Below are 19,464 nucleotides of genomic sequence, written 5' to 3'. Positions count from 1 at the left end.
TCCATCTAGTGACATACAACTAAACCATGTGGTGAAGCATATAATGGACTATTATTATTGCATGGTAGGAAACAACTAACATGAAAAACAAGGAAGCAAGGGAAAACTGAGAAAAACTGATGCCAATTGAAATATGCAAAACCAGGAAATATAAACAACTACAACAATGTGAATTAAAAGAACAAAAATATCTATCATCAGACTGGAATCTAGGTAATTTGAAAGACTAAGTTTGGCCCAGAAAAAGAGATGCTAGAACTTACCTTCCCTCTTTTGAAAAGGTGGGGAACTATGGAAGCAGAACATTGCATATGCTATTGAATTTAGTTATGTACTAATGATTTTGCTTATTAACTGATTGCTTCCCCAAACCATCCCTCAAAAGAATGTCTTTCTGTGTGGGAAAAGGACAAAAAAGTAGTTATATTCTTAGTTCACAAAATATAAAGAGAATTATAAAAACAATGAATTGCATAGTTTATTTTGTCATAATCCTATACTGATATATTCATTCTTTACAATTCATAAATAATTTTTTTTAATTTAGAAAGCAAACACTATACCTGAGATAGCTGCCAAAATAAGCAACAATGTTTGAGTGTTTACAGTCTTTCATCATAATAATTTCTTGCTGCACAACTGCAAAGTCTTCTCCTGAAAGAGAAAAAAATAAATATTTTAATAGTTTCCTATTCATCAAAAATAAAATTTAAATGTCTTATCAATTCTAGAATATGTTGTTTATCTTTTTTAAATGACAACTTCAGTCATGATAATTATTATCTGTCAAGGTACAATTATGGCATGTGAATTTTAAAACTATTCCACCCTAATCAGACCATACTTTAGAAGATCTGATTTAGCTATTTCCTAATTAATAATAATAGAGATACTTGGACTAACAGAACCAGGTCTTGGGAACCCTGCATTTCTCTACCCTACTTAGTTTAACAAGATTAGGAAGGTCTGCACCAAACTCAAGATTTAATTATCTGAAGAAATTGCCTTCAACAGACATGTGCAGAAAAAAATGGACAGACCCCTGGGCTGTCCTAAGTCAAGCTAAGTCATCATTGGTACAGATAAAACACAGGAAAGTGACATAAAACTGTCTATATAAGGCATATCACTTCCTCTCTCTTTCTCTTTCCCTGGAGAGGCTACTCTGGCTGGTAGCTTGCTAGGCGTTCCAACATCTTGGAGTGGTGGCAGTTATTGTCTGGGTTTGGCGGTGAGTTTTGCCCTTGAGCTGATTCAGGTTCGGGCATCTTGGCTGAGCCCCTTTGGAGGTCAGGCTGATTCCTTCCTCCTTCACACACAAAACCTTACTTTCTAGATTTCCTAATCTTCCCGCCCGGTACTAGCCCCTTCCTTCTTCCTTCTTCTTAATCTCCTCCCCTATATCAATTAAATCACCATAAAATTTCCAGTTGACTTGGGTAATTTATTATTTGGGATTTTCCCTGGCAACCAAATTAAATTTACAATGCTAAAATTTACAGGCAACATAAGTGAAGGAAAACTAGTATGTGCCAAGGGAAGCTTTAAATTGAAATTATAAACTGAATTATAAAATATATAATATATATTGAATTTAAATTGAATTATAAAAGACAGACAGATAGATAGATAGATAGAGGTGGTTGGAAAGTGGGTGGATGGATGGATGGATGGATGGATGGATGGATGGATGGATGGATTGTACTAGATAAAGAGACAGAATTATACTTACTCCTTGTGGATAAAACTGATTATATGTGATTTTTAGGACAATAAAGAATATTCTTTTATAGGTTTGTGTTAAAAGGTCTGGCATCACTAGCTTTGACATCTTCCTACTCTATATGCTACATCAATTTGGAGTAATTGAATCATACTGTCTGTGAACCAGTATCTGAATTTACCTAGTAAGCTCTGTGTGTGAGTGCATGAGTGTGTAACTGTGTGTCCCTTTGAGGTAGCATAAATATGCTACACAGAACAGAATAATGTTGGCATAGTATCTCAAGTTCTTTTTGGCCTGCCAATGTGAGAATTCCAAATAAGTTCTTTGAAGGTTAAAGAGTAGAAGAAAAATATGCCTTATTCTTTCAGTGAACTCAAAATATAATGAATCAATATCTCTTGTACTTTCTATCAGCCCATCTCTAAGGATTTCCAGATGCTTAAGGCACAGAGAGAGGTGTCTTCTTAGACATTAATCACATTGCACTATCACTCAAATTTGTTACTGTTAACCCTTTAAGCCACAAAATCAGACTGAGATTTAGTTGGACTTCAAAGCCCATCTTGTTCAAGCCACATCTGAATAAGATGCTTCTTTATAAGATACACAAAAGAAAGCCTGAAGTTCTTTCTGGAAGACTTCAAATAAAGGTAAATTCCTACTTTACTTGCCTTTTTTATGGCACAGAGAATCACCTCTGTAATGGACAGAGTAGAATGCAAATGGATAATTATACCAAGAAATTTATACCAAGATATTTGAGAAAATAGTCACCTGAGCCAGATGAACTACTGGATGGCTAAATTATTAATTATCAGCTAGTTTCAAAAGTCTTAGAGAACAGAAGTCACTACAGGACTAGCGAAGACAAGTATTCAAGAATTTTTTTTAAAAATAAAGAAAATATTAAGTACACAAGAAACTACTGGGGGAAAACCCTTAAAATTCTATTGGTGCCTGTGTCTACACAATGTCTTCTGCTTAAGGCCCCAAGTCCTCATCTCCCTCTTACTGGAACATAATCATCCCTTCCTTGGGTCCCTTAGATCTGATAGGTGAGTAAATTGTACCTTATTTTGCCAGGGCCCAAGTTTCTATACTACTGCAAGAAGGGGAAAATTCCTGGATGGAAGAAAGATTTCAAGAGGATGTTTTACCCTAATGCCTTTAAATACACACAGAAATAGACTGCAAACTTGGCCTCATATTCTCTATTTCTGTCAGTTGTGTCCCTTGGAATACTGATTGCTTATTTTTACCCATACCAAGGACATATTTGATACATACATTGATTATTTATATAAAAATTATGAATTAGGTAAGAAAGTAGGCATACTAGTCAGCAATTCTAGCATTCTCTTGATTACCTTTTTCTGTAATAATAGTCATTTCCCCCCCATACCTTTGCTGATCTTTCTTACTTTCAGATATCTCAGGAACTAAACCCTCAACCTTCTCAAAATTGGTATCGCCATGATGCCAAAATAAAGCAAGATGCTTAGTATATCTCTTGTGAATTTAGGGATGGATGTGGAAAAGTGTACAACAGAAAAGGATTAGTCTGAATCTGCATCATAGAAAGCAATTCTCATACTCAGGAGATCACAAATGCATTTCAGTATTTGGCCATAACAATATAAACTGACACTTATATAGTGCTTTAACATCTGCAAAGCATTTTATCAACATTCTCATTTGAGCCTCCAAACAATCCTGTTGTAGCTATTCAATTCACATTTTAGAGATGGGGAATCTTTTTGTGACTAGAGAAGTAAAAGTACGAGCTTTTCAGTCATTAGTATCAATATAAAATAGGCATACTACTTGATATCACATCCAAAATAGGATATTCTTACCAAAACTCATCCCTCCTCCAAACCAGAATTCAAAGATCTGATAGTCTAAATTGGCTCTTTTTCACACCCAAATGTAGTCAGGTTAGCTTGGTTTTACACCAATTCTCATATTGAGCCGCTTGTCTGGGCTACTGCAATAACCTCCAACTGGTCTTCCCTAGCCAATACTCATTTTCCATTATTTTCCCTGAGATCTGGCTCCTCCCAAACAATGCTATATTCTGGGTTTTCTTTTCCAATACTGGCAGCATCTTTCCATACAGCAGCCCCACTCCCACCCCAACTCATTGGTCCTAGAGGTAGTTGTAATAACACTTGTCTCTGACTGCATTTCTCAATGTGATCACACAGCAAAACCTGAACCAATATGATGAAAAATAAATTCTCACAACTCAAGATCCTGGTAATTGATATATACTGACCCCTCATACACTCTTCCTCCTTTCACAAGGTATGGGGTGACTGACTCATAGTATCCTTCTCCACTCTGACACACGGGGGGGGGGGGGGGGGAATTCAGAATATAGGCTAACCACAAATTACCTTTTGGATCTATTTATAGATTCATAAGTAATAAAAGATAAAAAAAAAAGTCACAAAGGACAAAATAGACATGTTTAATCAGAAAAATTAAAAAGATTTTGATCAAGGATACCTAAGTGGCACAGAGGACAGGGTGCCAGCACTGGAATTTGGAGGAATTACGTTTAAATTTGGCCTTGGACACTCCTGGATTTGTGATCCTGAGCAAGTCACTTTAACCCAATTACCTCACCTTTGCTAACTCTTTTGTCTTAGAAGTGATAATAGGAAAGAAGGTAAAGTGTTTTAAAAAAAAAGGTTTTGATCAAAATCAATGGAATTAAGTGAAATGGAAAAGAGTTAATGAGAGATTATTTTAGCATGTTTTTCTGATAAAAATCTTTTATATAAGGTATGAATTCAAATTTATGGAAAGAACCATTCTTCAACTGATACATGTTCAAAAAATATGAACAGGAATTTCTTAAGGGAAGTAAGCCAAACTCTCAATAACAAAAAATTTTAATGTCCCAAATCATTAACTGAAGAAACACAAATCTAAGAATTCTGAAGTTCTACTTCACACATATCAAATGACAAAATTACAAAAAAGGAAAATAAGAAATGTTGAAGAGTTGATTTTGATGGAGATGTAAATTGGTCTAGCCATTCTGGAAAGCACTTTGGAACTATGCCTCTGGACTCTCTGATGTGTCCTTATTTTTGATTTGGCAAAACTATAAATAAGGCCTAAGGCACCAAAGAAACTTAAGAAAAAAGAAAAGGACCTATATGCACAAAAATATTTTTAGCAGCTCTTTGTGTGGTAGCAAAGAACTGGAAACTAAAGAGGTACCAAATCTATTGAGGAATGGCTGAACAAATTATGGTTCATGAATTATGAATGTATTTGGATATAACTATGCCATAAGAAATGGTAAAAGACTTCAGAAAAACCTAAGATGTAATGCAATGATCAGCCATGACATGATTCCAGAATAACAATAAACAAGAATAAGAAGAATGCTACTCACATTCTGAGAGATGATAGACTAAAAATATGTAAAATAAGAACATGTTTTTAGACAAGGCCACTGAAGGAATTTGTTTTCCTTCACACTATGCATATTTGTTTTGGTTTTTTCCTTCCCTGATATGAAGAGAACTTTAAGGTAGGAGGGAAAGAAAAATGCTTGCTAATTGACAAAGAAAATAAAATTAATTTGAAAAAAAGTCCTCTAGGAAAAGAACAAATTGAACTTTTGTGAAAAAGGCTGGGCTACTCATCTCAGATTTGTGGCAATACACTCATATCTGACCTTCTTCATGCTGTTAAATGGCTCATTGAAGATTTTCATATATGTAATAACAAAAAAAGTTTTAATTAAATGTCTAAATAAGTGTTGTTTATCTTTTAACTTGTATGCCTGCACTGGAGATCTTGGTATCATTCAAAATAATTTATAAACTCCATAATATACTGTAGAAACAATGAATGGAATTAACAGTAATTCAGAATTACATGGCTGAGTTCCCAGAGCTGTGATTCTCTCAGACAAACCTCAATTATTATTTCAAAGTGCTGAAGTACAATGAATAAACAATATCCAATGGTTGAATTCTGAATAAGAAATGTGGTTTATGTAATTACAATAAACAATTAAAAATATTTACTCTAAGACAATTATGATATCCCTACCATCTTCAAAGTAGCCATCAATTATTTCTATGTTTCCAGGAAAACCTTCAAATTCTAATGTAGCATATAAATGACAGGAAAGAAAAACCAATAATGGAATTCATAAATTGGACAGTTTCAGGAAAGAGCCATAAGAACAAAAAAGGGAAAGTCCACATACCCTATGGCTGTCCAAGCAACCTAAAGAGAGCTAAAAGGACTCCCCGCATGTTGGATAGACACCCTTCCAAAGGATTTGGAGGAACAAAAACCAAAGTAATACCAACTGAGAAGTTGTAGATTGCATTGCAGGGCAGAGTCATATTAAATCCATACAAGAGTGGAAATATCTAATAACCTCTATGAATTAAAAATTTAAAGATACATGACATTCTTTATTTACTAGATTTAACTAATTTCACATGATCAAAATCTTGGCAAACAACTGACTTTTCCTTTGGTCTCACTTTTCATTTTCATTTAGTTACCAAGTCCTACAGTGCTAGAATCCCTTCCTTCCCTCTCCATTGCTGCTACAATCACCTAATTACAAGTTTGTGTGTGATAATCCAATAGGTCTGACTTCTATGGTCTTTTACTTCAATTTGTTCATCACATCACTACAAGATTACACTTCTTTATGAATAAATAAGTCTAGCCATACTGCTGCTCATCTCTCCTGGGTAAAGTTCAAGATCGTTTTGCTTGGAATTTCAGGCCCTCCACAAGAAGGAACTAGTCTATCCTTCCAACTTTATTTCATATTTCTCTCTATGCACCTTGATCCTGTTAAGTTAGATTATCACTGATTAAATTTCATGACAAGTCCTTTAAATTAATCTCGGGGGTATTTGAGTAGCTCAGTGGATACAGTCAGCCCTAGAGACAAGAGGTTCTGGGTTCAAATCTGCCTCAGATACTTCCTAGCTGTGTGACCCTGGGCAAGTCACGACCCCCATTGCCTAGCCCTTACCCCTCTTCTGCATTGGAACACAGTACTGATTCCAAGATGGAAGGTAAGGGTTTAAAAAAAATTAATCTCAAATATTTCCTCAAAGCAGCTCCCTGATGTCCTCTTAGTAAGGGGCCACTCCCCTCAATCCTGACATAATACTTTCCTTTGGATTTCTTAAAAAAATTTTTTTTACATTTACACACACACACATCACATTACCCTATTTCCAAGTTCAGTGAAGTTCAGTGAATTCAGGAACTCTGCCCTACCTAAACTTTATCTCCTACTGACACCTAGCATAGTGCTTTGTGCAGCAGAAATATAAACGTTAGAATTAGTACTTTGTTAAACCATTTTGCAGGAAGAGAAAAAGTGAGAATGGTTTTTCAACAAGTTCATTTGATTCTAATAATTCAAATAATAACTGATGGATATATACAATTCCCACTGAAAGCTGCTTTTTACTGTTTTACACTTAACTACACTGAAAGGGTGTATCATTTAGTAGAACTATGTTGGACTCTATAGTTGAATGGTTAAGTTTAACTCCTATTTAGTACCAAGATAGTAGTCAGACTCATAACGCTTTTTTTTTCTTTCTCCAAGTTTTTCTCCAAAGTTTCCCAACAAACTAATTTGTTTCCAATCCTAAGTAGAAGCGGTAGGGAAGTGCAATGGATAGTGTCTAAAACTAAAGTTACAAAGACCTGAGATAGATCTGGCCTCAGATACCTACTAGCTTTTGAGAACCTGGATGAGTCACTATAAAATAGGGTATCACCCACATCCCAGAGTTATTGTTAGGATAAAATGAGTTAATATTTGTAAACTGCTTTGTAAATTTCAATGTGACATGAAAATGCTTGTTATCTTTATTATTATTAATATAAACATATGATCTTAAAGGTTATGAAAAAGTTGTACTAAAGTAGCAAAAGACTGAAATGATCCAGATCACCCATCAGAACCTTCGATGACAAAAGATGTTTAGTTTGATTGTCACAATTTACTACAATATTTAATTCCTTAAAAATTGCATTCTTGAGACTTCCGGTTAAGATGGCGGCTTAGAGAAAGCTGAAGTTCAGATCTCCGGAAAACCCTTCCCGACCGATCTCAAACTATAAGCTCCTAAGGCGCCGAAATTCAACACGAATCAACAGCACAGACCCTGGGAACCCTCCTCCTGGACCTGGACCCGGTTCAAAAGGTATGGCTCCCCTCAAAAGCCAGAACCCGAGATCACTCGGACCTCAGGGGTAGGAGCACAGAGTCCAAGGCTCCCGGAAGCCGCAGCCCTGCCTAGAGAGCAGGGTCCTCGGAACAACAACCCTCAGGGCCTTCTACCCGAGTCCCAGTGAAAGTTACTGCCTGGGGCTCCCACTGCAGAGAGCAGGGTCGAAACAACAGCAACCCTCAGGGCGGCCAAGACAGCCTCACGGGCTGGATCCTGCTATCCAAGTCTCAGTGAAAGTCCCTGCCCTCGGAGCTTGGGGAAGCTGCAGCCCATCCCCCCGCAGGCCGACGAAACAGCCTCACAGCCAGCGATTCTGAAGGCAACTTCCGGAAAGCGAGGGGGGGGGGGGGGGGGAGTGTGGCCTCGTGGTCCGACCCTTCCATTCCAGTTCCAGTGAGGCAAATTCAGTTTAACCCAGGGAAAGCTCATAGAACCAACATCTGCCCAGGACTAAAGCCTCTGAACACCAGACAGAGATAAGAAAAGCTAATCCTCCACATTCAGAGATGGCAGCAAACTCCACAGAAGCACAGAAGCCCCAAAATACCAAGAAAAATAAGAAGAAAGGGGCGACTTTGGACACATTCTATGGAGCCAAAATACAAAATACAGAGCAGATAGAAGAAGATATACAAGAAAATGCTCCAAAATCTTCCAAAGGAAATAGAAACTCTCCACAAACCCATGAAGAATTTGAATCAGAAATGACCAAAAAGATGGAAGCCCTCTGGGAGGAAAAGTGGGAAATAATGCAAAAGAAATTCACGCATCTACAAAACCAGTTTGACCAAACTGTAAAAGAAAACCAGGCTTTAAAACAAGAACTAATAAAGCAAAGCCAAAACACCAAGAAATTAGAAGAGAACATAAAATACCTCACCAACAAGGTGATAGATCTGGAAAATAGAGGGAGAAGAGAGAATTTAAGAATAATTGGACTCCCAGAAAAGCCAGAAATAAACACCAAACTGGACATGGTGATACAAGATATAATCAAAGAAAATTGCCCAGAGATTCTAGAACAAGGGGGCAATACAGCCACTGACAGAGCTCACAGAACACCTTCTACATTAAACCCCCAAAAGACAACTCCCAGGAATGTAATTGCCAAATTCCAAAGCTATCAAACAAAAGAAAAAATCCTACAGGAAGCCAGAAAAAGACAATTTAGATATAAAGGAATGCCAATCAGGGTCACACAGGACCTTGCAAGTTCTACTCTGAATGATCGTAAGGCATGGAACACGATCTTCAGAAAGGCAAGAGAGCTGGGTCTCCAACCAAGAATCATACCCAGCAAAACTGACTATATACTTCCAAGGGAAAGTATGGGCATTCAACAAAATAGAAGACTTCCAACTTTTTGCAAAGAAAAGACCAGAGCTCTGTGGAAAGTTTGATACCGAAAATCATAGAGCAAGGAATACCTGAAAAGGTAAATATTAAGGAAAGGGGAAAATGTTATCTTCTTCTTTTACTCAAACTCTCTTCTATAAGGACTACATTTATATCAATCTATGTATACCAACATGTGGGGAAAATGTAATGTATAAATAGGGGGTAAAGAAAGACCAAACAGAATAATGGTTCTCACACAAAGATTCACATGGGAAGGGGAGGGGAAGAAAACTCCTATAAGAAGGAGAGGAAGAGAGGGGGGGGGGGTTACTTAAACCTCAATCTCAGGGAAATCAACTCTGAGAGGGAAAAACATCCAGATCCATTGGGATCTTGAATTCTATCTTACCCAACAAGGGTAAGGAGAAGGGAAAACCAAGGGGGGGAGGGGGAGAGGGAGAACAAAAAGGGAGGGAAAGAGAGGGGGGAGGGGGAGGGAAGAAAAAGGGAGGGACTAAAAAGGGAAACATCAAGGGAGGGGACAAGGGGGACTGATTCAAAGTAAATCACTGGACTAAAAGGTAGAGCCGAAGAAGAAAAGGTTAGAATTAGGGAAGGCAATCAAAATGCCAGGGAGTCCACAAATGACAATCATAACTTTGAACGTGAATGGGATGAACTCACCCATAAAACGTAGACGAATAGCAGAATGGATTAGAATCCAAAACCCTACCATATGTTGTCTTCAAGAAACACACATGAGGCGGGTTGACACCCACAAGGTCAGAATTAAAGGATGGAGTAAGACCTTCTGGGCCTCAACTGATAGAAAGAAGGCAGGAGTGGTAATCATGATATCTGATAAAGCCAATGCAAAAATAGACCTGATCAAAAGGGATAGGGAAGGTAATTATATTTTGTTAAAAGGGACTCTAGACAATGAGGAAATATCATTAATCAACATGTATGCACCAAATAATATAGCACCCAAATTTCTAATGGAGAAACTAGGAGAATTGAAGGAAGAAATAGACAGTAAAACCATACTAGTGGGAGACTTAAACCAACCATTATCAAATTTAGATAAATCAAATCAAAAAATAAATAAGAAAGAGGTAAAAGAAGTGAATGAAATCTTAGAAAAATTAGAATTAATAGACATATGGAGAAAAATAAATAGGGATAAAAAGGAATACACCTTCTTCTCAGCACCACATGGCACATTCACAAAAATTGACCATGCATTAGGTCACAGAAACATAGCACACAAATGCAAAAAAGCAGAAATAATGAATGCAGCCTTCTCAGATCACAAGGCAATAAAAATAATGATTAGTAATGGTACATGGAAAACCAAATCTAAAACCAATTGGAAATTAAACAATATGATACTCCAAAACCGTTTAGTTAAAGAAGAAATCATAGAAACAATAATTTCATCAAGGAAAATGACAATGGCGAAACATCCTTTCAAACCTTTTGGGATGCAGCCAAAGCGGTAATCAGAGGCAAATTCATATCCCTGAATGCTTATATTAACAAACAAGGGAGAGCAGAGATCAATCAATTGGAAATGCAATTGAAAAAACTCGAAAGCGATCAAATTAAAAACCCCCAGCAGAAAACCAAATTAGAAATCCTAAAAATTAAGGGAGAAATTAATAAAATCGAAAGTGATAGAACTATTGATTTAATAAATAAGACAAGAAGCTGGTACTTTGAAAAAACAAACAAAATAGACAAAGTACTGGTCAATCTAATTAAAAAAAGGAAGGAAGAAAAGCAAATTCACAGCATTAAAGATGAAAAGGGGGACAGCACCTCCAATGAGGAGAAAATTAAGGCAATCATTAGAAATTACTTTGCCCAATTATATGGCAATAAATACACCAATTTAGGAGAAATGGATGAATATATACAAAAATACAAACTGCCTAGACTAACAGAAGAGGAAATAGAATTCTTAAATAATCCCATATCAGAAATTGAAATCCATCAAGCCATCAAAGAACTTCCTAAGAAAAAATCCCCAGGGCCTGATGGATTCACCTGTGAATTCTATCAAACATTCAGAGAACAGTTAATCCCAATACTATACAAACTATTTGACATAATAAGCAAAGAGGGAGTTCTACCAAACTCCTTTTACGACACAAACATGGTACTGATTCCAAAACCAGGAAGGTCAAAAACAGAGAAAGAAAACTATAGGCCAATCTCCCTAATGAATATAGATGCAAAAATCTTAAATAGGATACTAGCAAAAAGACTCCAGCAAGTGATCAGAAGGATCATTCACCATGATCAAGTAGGATTCATACCAGGGATGCAGGGCTGGTTCAACATTAGGAAAACCATCCACATAATTGACCACATCAACAAGCAAACTAGCAAGAACCACATGATTATTTCAATAGATGCAGAAAAAGCCTTTGATAAAATACAACACCCATTCCTATTAAAAACACTAGAAAGCATAGGAATAGAAGGGTCATTCCTAAAAATAATAAACAGTATATATCTAAAACCAACAGCTAATATCATCTGCAATGGGGATAAACTAGATGCATTCCCAATAAGATCAGGAGTGAAACAAGGATGCCCATTATCACCTCTACTATTTGACATTGTACTAGAAACACTAGCAGTAGCAATTAGAGAAGATAAAGGAATTGAAGGCATCAAAATAGGCAAGGAGGAGACCAAGTTATCACTCTTTGCGGATGACATGATGGTCTACTTAAAGAATCCTAGAGATTCAACCAAAAAGCTAATTGAAATAATCAACAACTTTAGCAAAGTTGCAGGATACAAAATAAACCCACATAAATCATCAGCTTTTCTATATATCTCCAACACAGCTCAGCAGCAAGAACTAGAAAGAGAAATCCCATTCAAAATCACCTTAGACAAAATAAAATACCTAGGAATCTACCTCCCAAGACAAACACAGGAACTATATGAACACAACTACAAAACACTCGCCACACAACTAAAACTAGACTTGAACAAATGGAAAAACATTAACTGTTCATGGATAGGACGAGCCAATATAATAAAAATGACCATCCTACCCAAACTTATTTATCTATTTAGTGCCATACCCATTGAACTACCAAAATACTTCTTCACTGATTTAGAAAAAACCATAACAAAGTTCATTTGGAAGAACAAAAGATCAAGGATATCCAGGGAAATAATGAAAAAAAAAACACATATGATGGGGGCCTCGCAGTCCCTGACCTTAAACTATATTACAAAGCAGCAGTCATCAAAACAATTTGGTACTGGCTAAGAAACAGAAAGGAAGATCAGTGGAATAGACTGGGGGAAAGCGACCTCAGCAAGACAGTATACGATAAACCCAAAGATCCCAGCTTTTGGGACAAAAATCCACTATTCGATAAAAACTGCTGGGAAAATTGGAAGACAGTGTGGGAGAGACTAGGAATAGATCAACACCTCACACCCTACACCAAGATAAATTCAAAATGGGTGAGTGACTTAAACATAAAGAAGGAAACCATAAGTAAATTGAGTAAACACAGAATAGTATACATGTCAGACCTTTGGGAGGGGAAAGGCTTTAAAACCAAGCAAGATATAGAAAGAATCACAAAATGTAAAATAAATAATTTTGACTACATCAAACTAAAAAGCTTTTGTACAAACAAAACCAATATAACTAAAATCAGAAGGGAAACAACAAATTGGGAAAAAATCTTCATAGAAACCTCTGACAAAGGTTTAATTACTCATATTTATAATGAGCTAAATCAATTGTACAAAAAATCAAGCCATTCTCCAATTGATAAATGGGCAAGGGAAATGGATAGGCAGTTCTCAGATAATGAAATGAAAACTATTAAGAAGCACATGAAGAAGTGTTCTACATCTCTTATAATCAGAGAGATGCAAATCAAAACAACTCTGAGGTATCACCTCACACCTAGCAGATTGGCTAACATAACAACAAAGGAAAGTAATGAATGCTGGAGGGGATGTGGCAAAGCAGGGACATTAATTCAGTGCTGGTGGAGTTGTGAACTGATCCAACCATTCTGGAGGGCAATTTGGAACTATGCCCAAAGGGCGACAAAAGAATATCTACCCTTTGACCCAGCCATAGCACTGCTGGGTCTGTACCCCAAAGAGATAATGGACACAAAGACTTGTACAAAAATATTCATAGCTGCGCTCTTTGTGGTGGCCCAAAACTGGAAAACGAGGGGATGCCCATCAATTGGGGAATGGCTGAACAAACTGTGGTATATGTTGGTGATGGAGTACTATTGTGCTCAAAGGAATAATAAAGTGGAGAAGTTCCATGGAGACTGGAACCACCTCCAGGAAGTGATGCAGAGCGAGAGGAGCAGAACCAGGAGAACATTGTACACAGAGACTAATACACTGTGGTATAATCGAACGTAATGGACTTCTCCATTAGTGGCAGTGTAATGTCCCTGAACAACTTGCAGGGATCCAGGAGAAAAAAACACCATTCATAAGCAAAGGATAAACTATGGGAGTGGAAACACCGAGAAAAAGCAACTGCCTGAATACAGAGGTTGAGGGGACATGACAGAGGAGAGACTCTAAATGAACACTCTAATGCAAATACTATCAACAAAGCAATGGGTTCAAATCAAGAAAACATCTAATGCCCAGTGGACTTACGCGTCGGCTATGGGGGGTGGGGGAGAGGAAAAGAAAATGATCTATGTCTTTAACGAATAATGCTTGGAAATGATCAAATAAAATATATTTTTAAAAAAATTGCATTCTTCTAGGAACTATTTGTTTTATATATTATTGGCAATTCTACATTAACTATAAACAGAGTAACCAATATTTGAGATCAAGCTAATTTCTGGTTTTTAAATGAATTTTAGTTAAATGGACTATATATCATATTTGAAGAATGCTTTACATAAAAGCAGATTTTAAGTAGGTGAATCATGTTTTAACAAATACCATTTTCATGACTTTTCCCCCAAAATATCTAAGATGTTAGACAATTAATGTGTCAATACAGAAGTAGTCCAAAACATAACAAAAACTGATGATGAGATTTTCTCTGCTCTAAGAATCTAAGCCCAGTATTTCATATATCTGTATAATGCTTCATACAGGATTTCACAGATATTTTATTTGATCTTAACAAAGAAGGCAGAGAAAGTATTATATACTAACGATTCATTAGCATGCTCTGAACTGGAAAATAAAACTGGAAGTAAACTCCATGAATTTGTGATTTAGCTGGGCAAAGAAGAGTAGCAGAAGACAGGGATCAAAAGACTATAAGCAAAGCAAGCCTCAAAAACTAAGTTCTGGCTTATAAGACTATATTAAATATAATTAAACCTATACTAAAGGCTACTGGTATAGGACATATACACACATGCATTCATACATGATCAGATAATAAGATCACTACTTGTTTTGCTTTACTTCTTTTTCTTTGTTAATAAGGACGAATTAAAAAACAAACAAACCTGTAAAATTCTTATAAGAAGACTTTGACTCTCTTTTACCAGAATACTCTTTGTATATTCTAGTTAACTGGCACATAGGCTTAAAATTTTGTGATCAATAGTTAAGTGGCTGAAATCAAGGGACTAATTAGAGTAATTAAGGTCTTTTGAGTTAACTTTATTTGTAAATTTGAGGCTTTAATATTTTATTTCCTTAACTAGAACTGAAACCCACATTCTATTGTCTAAGTTTTACTTTATCACCTACCTTCCTTTGTTCACTCCAAGTGCTTCTTGCTATGCCAATCCATTCATATATTCTCCTTTAACTTGAATTTATCCATCTTTCTTGGAAGTGGATTTCTGAATATTGACATCTAAATAGGCCCAGGTCAATGAAGTTTCAAAGGAAAATTTTAGTCAAATAGGTGGTGCAATACATAGAGCACTGGGCCTAGAATCAGAAGATTCATCTTCCTAAATTCAAATTTGGCCTTAGACACTTAATAGCTATGAGATACTAGGCAAGTAACTTGTTTGCCTCAATTTCCTTATCTGTAAAATGTGCTATAGATGGAAATGGCAAACCTCGCTAGTACCTCTGACAAGAAATTCAGAAACGGGGTCATTGTTGAAGACAATTGAAAGGATTGAACAATAACAAAATCATGTTAAGATGTTTTATATTTAAGTAGAAATAGACAGCTTTCTTAAGAAAATTCTCAGTAGTATGAAAAGCATCTGAAATTGCTGACCAGCTATTTAAGAAATAATAACAGCTAACATTCATATAGTATTTAATATGTGCCAGGCAAAATGCTAAGCTCTTTACAATTATTATAACCCCCAGAAAGAAAGTAGGGGTTATGATCATCCTCAACTATGGCAAAAGAGGATGTTAAGCCTAGAATCACACAGGCAAAAAGTGGCTGAGGCCAGATTTGAATTCAGAAGGTACAGGCTCAGCACTCTACCCACTGTGTCACCTAGTTGCTTTAGAATGAAACTTTGTTCTTCCCTGGTTTTCCTGAGAACACTAACCAAGATCGTCCCCTATCTAATCTTCATGTCCCCTCTTCCACCACGTGTATGGGTACTTCCCAGCTTTAAGTTACTGGTCTTCTATTCTCTAACTATGCTCCTTGTCTTCTTTGGAGATTTCATCAACTTTTACATTCTTCAGCTACCATCACTATTGTAAAAGATTTCCAAATATTTAGGCAATCTCATGGCAAAGCTGGATTGTTAGCTGGCTGCTGTACAGAATAAGCCAGTAATAGCCAAGGTAAGGCATGATTTCAACAGACCTTGAAAACAGTATACAAAGAAGAATGCCTAATCCTGATGAACAAAGGTATAATGAATTTGTTATACCTGAATCGGAGAAGACAAGGAAGAAAATCCAGGGGAATGGGTTGATGATGGCAGCACTTGTTTTGTGGGTTCCTTGGATCAGTCCCCCCCCTCTTTAAATAATGTCATTTCCTGTGGATTTGCTTTGAACTGAGAATATATGGTATTTGGTACTCTTTCCTTTGAAGTATCATTAGTAGGGGACTAATGGCTGGAGGGGTTGCTACAGTAAAGATTTTTAGAAGGCAGACATGAAATATATAAAGGATTTAAAATGAGGCATCCTTAAAAAAGGATTTAAAAAAAATTTTTTTAAAGGATTAAAAAAAACTACAAGTGAACTAAATGGTGAATAACTGCTGGATGGGGAAAAGCATAGATGATGCCTGGGGTGTAGCTTTACAGAAATGTACCTGTTACAAGGCTTCCTGAGGCATACCCCAACTCTATCCATTAAAATATCCAAGGGATAGAGAATAGGAAGAAAGGTATGCTACAAGGTTTCATGCAATCATGTAGTCCCACACCATTAATATAACAAGCTGGTAAGGAAGAAACTAGCTGTTCACTGTCTGAATCGTATGTTCCTAGTTGAGAAGAGGGATTAGTATGCATCAGAACCTCCCAAAAAGGTGGGTAATGGTTTTCAAGGTCAAAGCAGTCACTTACAACAAAGAGATCAAAATGCCTGAAGAGCTACATGACTTAATTCAACACTTTGACCTTTGAGAAGACAATTCCATAAAATGTCTTCTGGTCATTTTTTTATCTGGATACCCAGTCCTCACCTCAAACTTGTACCTTAAGTAAAATGTCCTGTTTCCTCCAAAACTAGCTCCTCTTTCTGACTTTCTTATATATGTTAATGTTACTTACACCACAAATTTATTCAATTTTAACACCTCAGTCATCTTTGACTCTCATTTGCCTCAAATACCTGGTCATCAAGTTCCATTCTTGTATTATATATCTTGCATTCATCCCTTCTTTTCCGTTCCACTGTTATTAGCTAATTTAGTCCTTGGACTATCATCATAACTTACTCTTTTTCCAAGACTACAGTTAAATCTCTTTCTTAAAATGGAAAAAGGAAATATAGCCTCTTGTTTATATTTCCTACTTAGTCCCAAATGCTTATGTGAGAAAATAATTTCAGGATAAGTTAATACCTATTCTGGGAAGGAAAAGAGTCCATGGCACAAAACTATTATTCTTCCAACACTGTAACTACTCTTTATTGTAGCTACATGGATGTATTTAGATAATTTTTCCTTCTCTCTCAGTTCTGGCTGCCATTGCAAAGGAAGAATGTGATAAACTAAAGAACATCCAAAATCAGGCAACCAAGATAAGTAAAGTTTTGATTTGATGAAGTCACTGGAAATGTTGAATTAAGAGCAGAGGACTCAGGGAGTCCATAGCATCATGAATGTAGAACAGAATGATCCTTACAGGTCATCTGGCCCAACCCCCTTATTTCATGTATAAAAGAATAAATGGAAAAATACTAAGAATTTACTATGTGGCAAAGCTCTATGTTAAGTAAACAGCCTCTGCTCTCTGTTCTCTGTCTGTCTGTCTGTCTGTCTGTCTGTCTGTCTGTCTGTCTGTCTGTCTGTCTGTCTGTCTCTGTCTCTCCCTGAGAATCTATTGCCACAGTATGTCCATCTTTTGTTCTAAATTCCCTAATCTCTGCTTAGACTTTGATTCCTTTTTATAGCTCTAAGTTAGGTCCCTCATTTCTTTTACATTTTCACTTAAGCCTCTGAATGCTCTTCTGAACCACACTGTAACAGGAAAAACATACCTTTTGGCTTAGGGCTACATGATCATAGAACACTGCTGCCACCTGGTGATAGCATACCAAAATTACAGTGAAAGTAATAAAGTCTAGGGAATCCAAAAAAAATATTTATTGCAACTTTGGAGGGCTTAATATATTATGCATTTGATATAATTATGGATAATTTTTGTTACTGATTCCAAATGTGCTCAAGAATCAGTCATTTGTCTTTGTATATCTCTTTACACTTTACAAAGTGGTTTTTATCAAAACTGTGAATAGTATTATAATAGTATTAGCTCTATTTTTCATATGGATATACCTCTTGTGCAAGATAGGATCGTCAGCAAAACTACAAATAAAAAGACACAGGAATGACTAATCTGCAATAGTAAAAATAGTTTTAATATGTAAATGTGATTTTTCAATGAAAATGTCTCAAACACCAATAATAAATGAGTCGATTTCTAAAATCTAAAAAAATTCACAGCAAAACCCCTTTGTTATTTAACAATAACACAGATTATAGAGAACTTAGAAATTGGCAGAATCTCAAGTGGTAAATTCCACATACTATACTTATGAATAAAGTACAAAGAAGTAGTTTGACCTAAAACAACCAACCCTTCAAGGCTTGATTTTAAAGAATTCTATATTTTATTATTAATGAAAAAGGCAACAGAAAGAAAAAAGGAAACATTTCTATAAATACCACAATTTATCAATAACAGCAAAGCCAGTCAATGGGAAAGAAAAAACAAAAACTAGCAATATCTTATATGGTTTATAAAATCTTTGAAACTAACCCCAAAGAGTGATGAGGTTGTTTTAATATTTAATCCCAGTAACAGCTAGCATTTATATGGCACGTTAATGCTTGCACAGCCTTTTCCACATTATCTTATTTGACCCATACAACAATCCCATGAGGCAGGTGCTATTATTTCCATTTTAAAGATGAGGAAAATGAAGCTGAAAAGTGAAGGGCCTTGCTCAAAGTCACACAGCTACTAAGAGTCTGAAGCTAAATTCAAACTCAGATTATCCTGACATCACTTTCAACAATTTATGAACTGTACTACTGAGTTTACCGGTAGTTTACCTAGTTTACCAAGTTTAGTAGTACACTAAAACCTAAAGATAGAACAACTATTTTGAAAAAACTGTAGTTATATAGTGCCAGTAACCATGACTCTTGGTCAGGGCCAATGATTTCAGTGACTAGAGAAATCTGGGTGGCTAAGTTCCCTATTGCTACACAATATATAATTTTAGAGAGCTGCCTGAGTTCTAAACTAAAGGTGAGAGTTCCTCACCTCCATTTAGTTAACCACAATAGATCAGAAGAAGGACTTAGACCCAGATCTCCCTAATTCTGAGGAAAATTCTGCAACCATTATGCCATGCTGTAACGAGAAGAACCTCCATATTTAATGAATAAATGCTTTAATATTCAGTGACTTCACCTTACAAAGGGGGGAAAAGAAGAGGAAGATGAAAAAGGCAAAAGCATTGTTTGAAAGAAAGAACTGAAAGACCAAA

The 19,464-nt window shown here is 36.2% G+C and overlaps 1 protein-coding gene across 4 annotated transcripts in view; it reads right to left on the bottom strand.

Annotated features, from left to right (window-relative positions):
- The window catches only part of MAP4K3 (mitogen-activated protein kinase kinase kinase kinase 3), a 208,890-nt gene that overhangs the window by 117,533 nt on the left and 71,893 nt on the right, over positions 1-19,464 (bottom strand). For 3 of the 4 annotated variants that reach the window (XM_056825971.1, XM_001364038.5, XM_007476998.3), the window contains one exon: positions 564-654. In XM_056825971.1, the coding sequence (XP_056681949.1) occupies positions 564-619 (56 nt within the window). In that variant the 5' untranslated portion in view covers positions 620-654. Of the gene's footprint in view, positions 1-263; positions 461-563; positions 655-19,464 lie in introns of those variants that run through there. The other variant, XM_056826005.1, reaches the window with a different exon arrangement.

Source organism: Monodelphis domestica, chromosome 1 (assembly GCF_027887165.1).
Source record: "Monodelphis domestica isolate mMonDom1 chromosome 1, mMonDom1.pri, whole genome shotgun sequence".
NCBI lineage: Eukaryota > Metazoa > Chordata > Mammalia > Didelphimorphia > Didelphidae > Monodelphis > Monodelphis domestica.
This window is presented reverse-complemented; position numbering and strand designations above follow the sequence as displayed.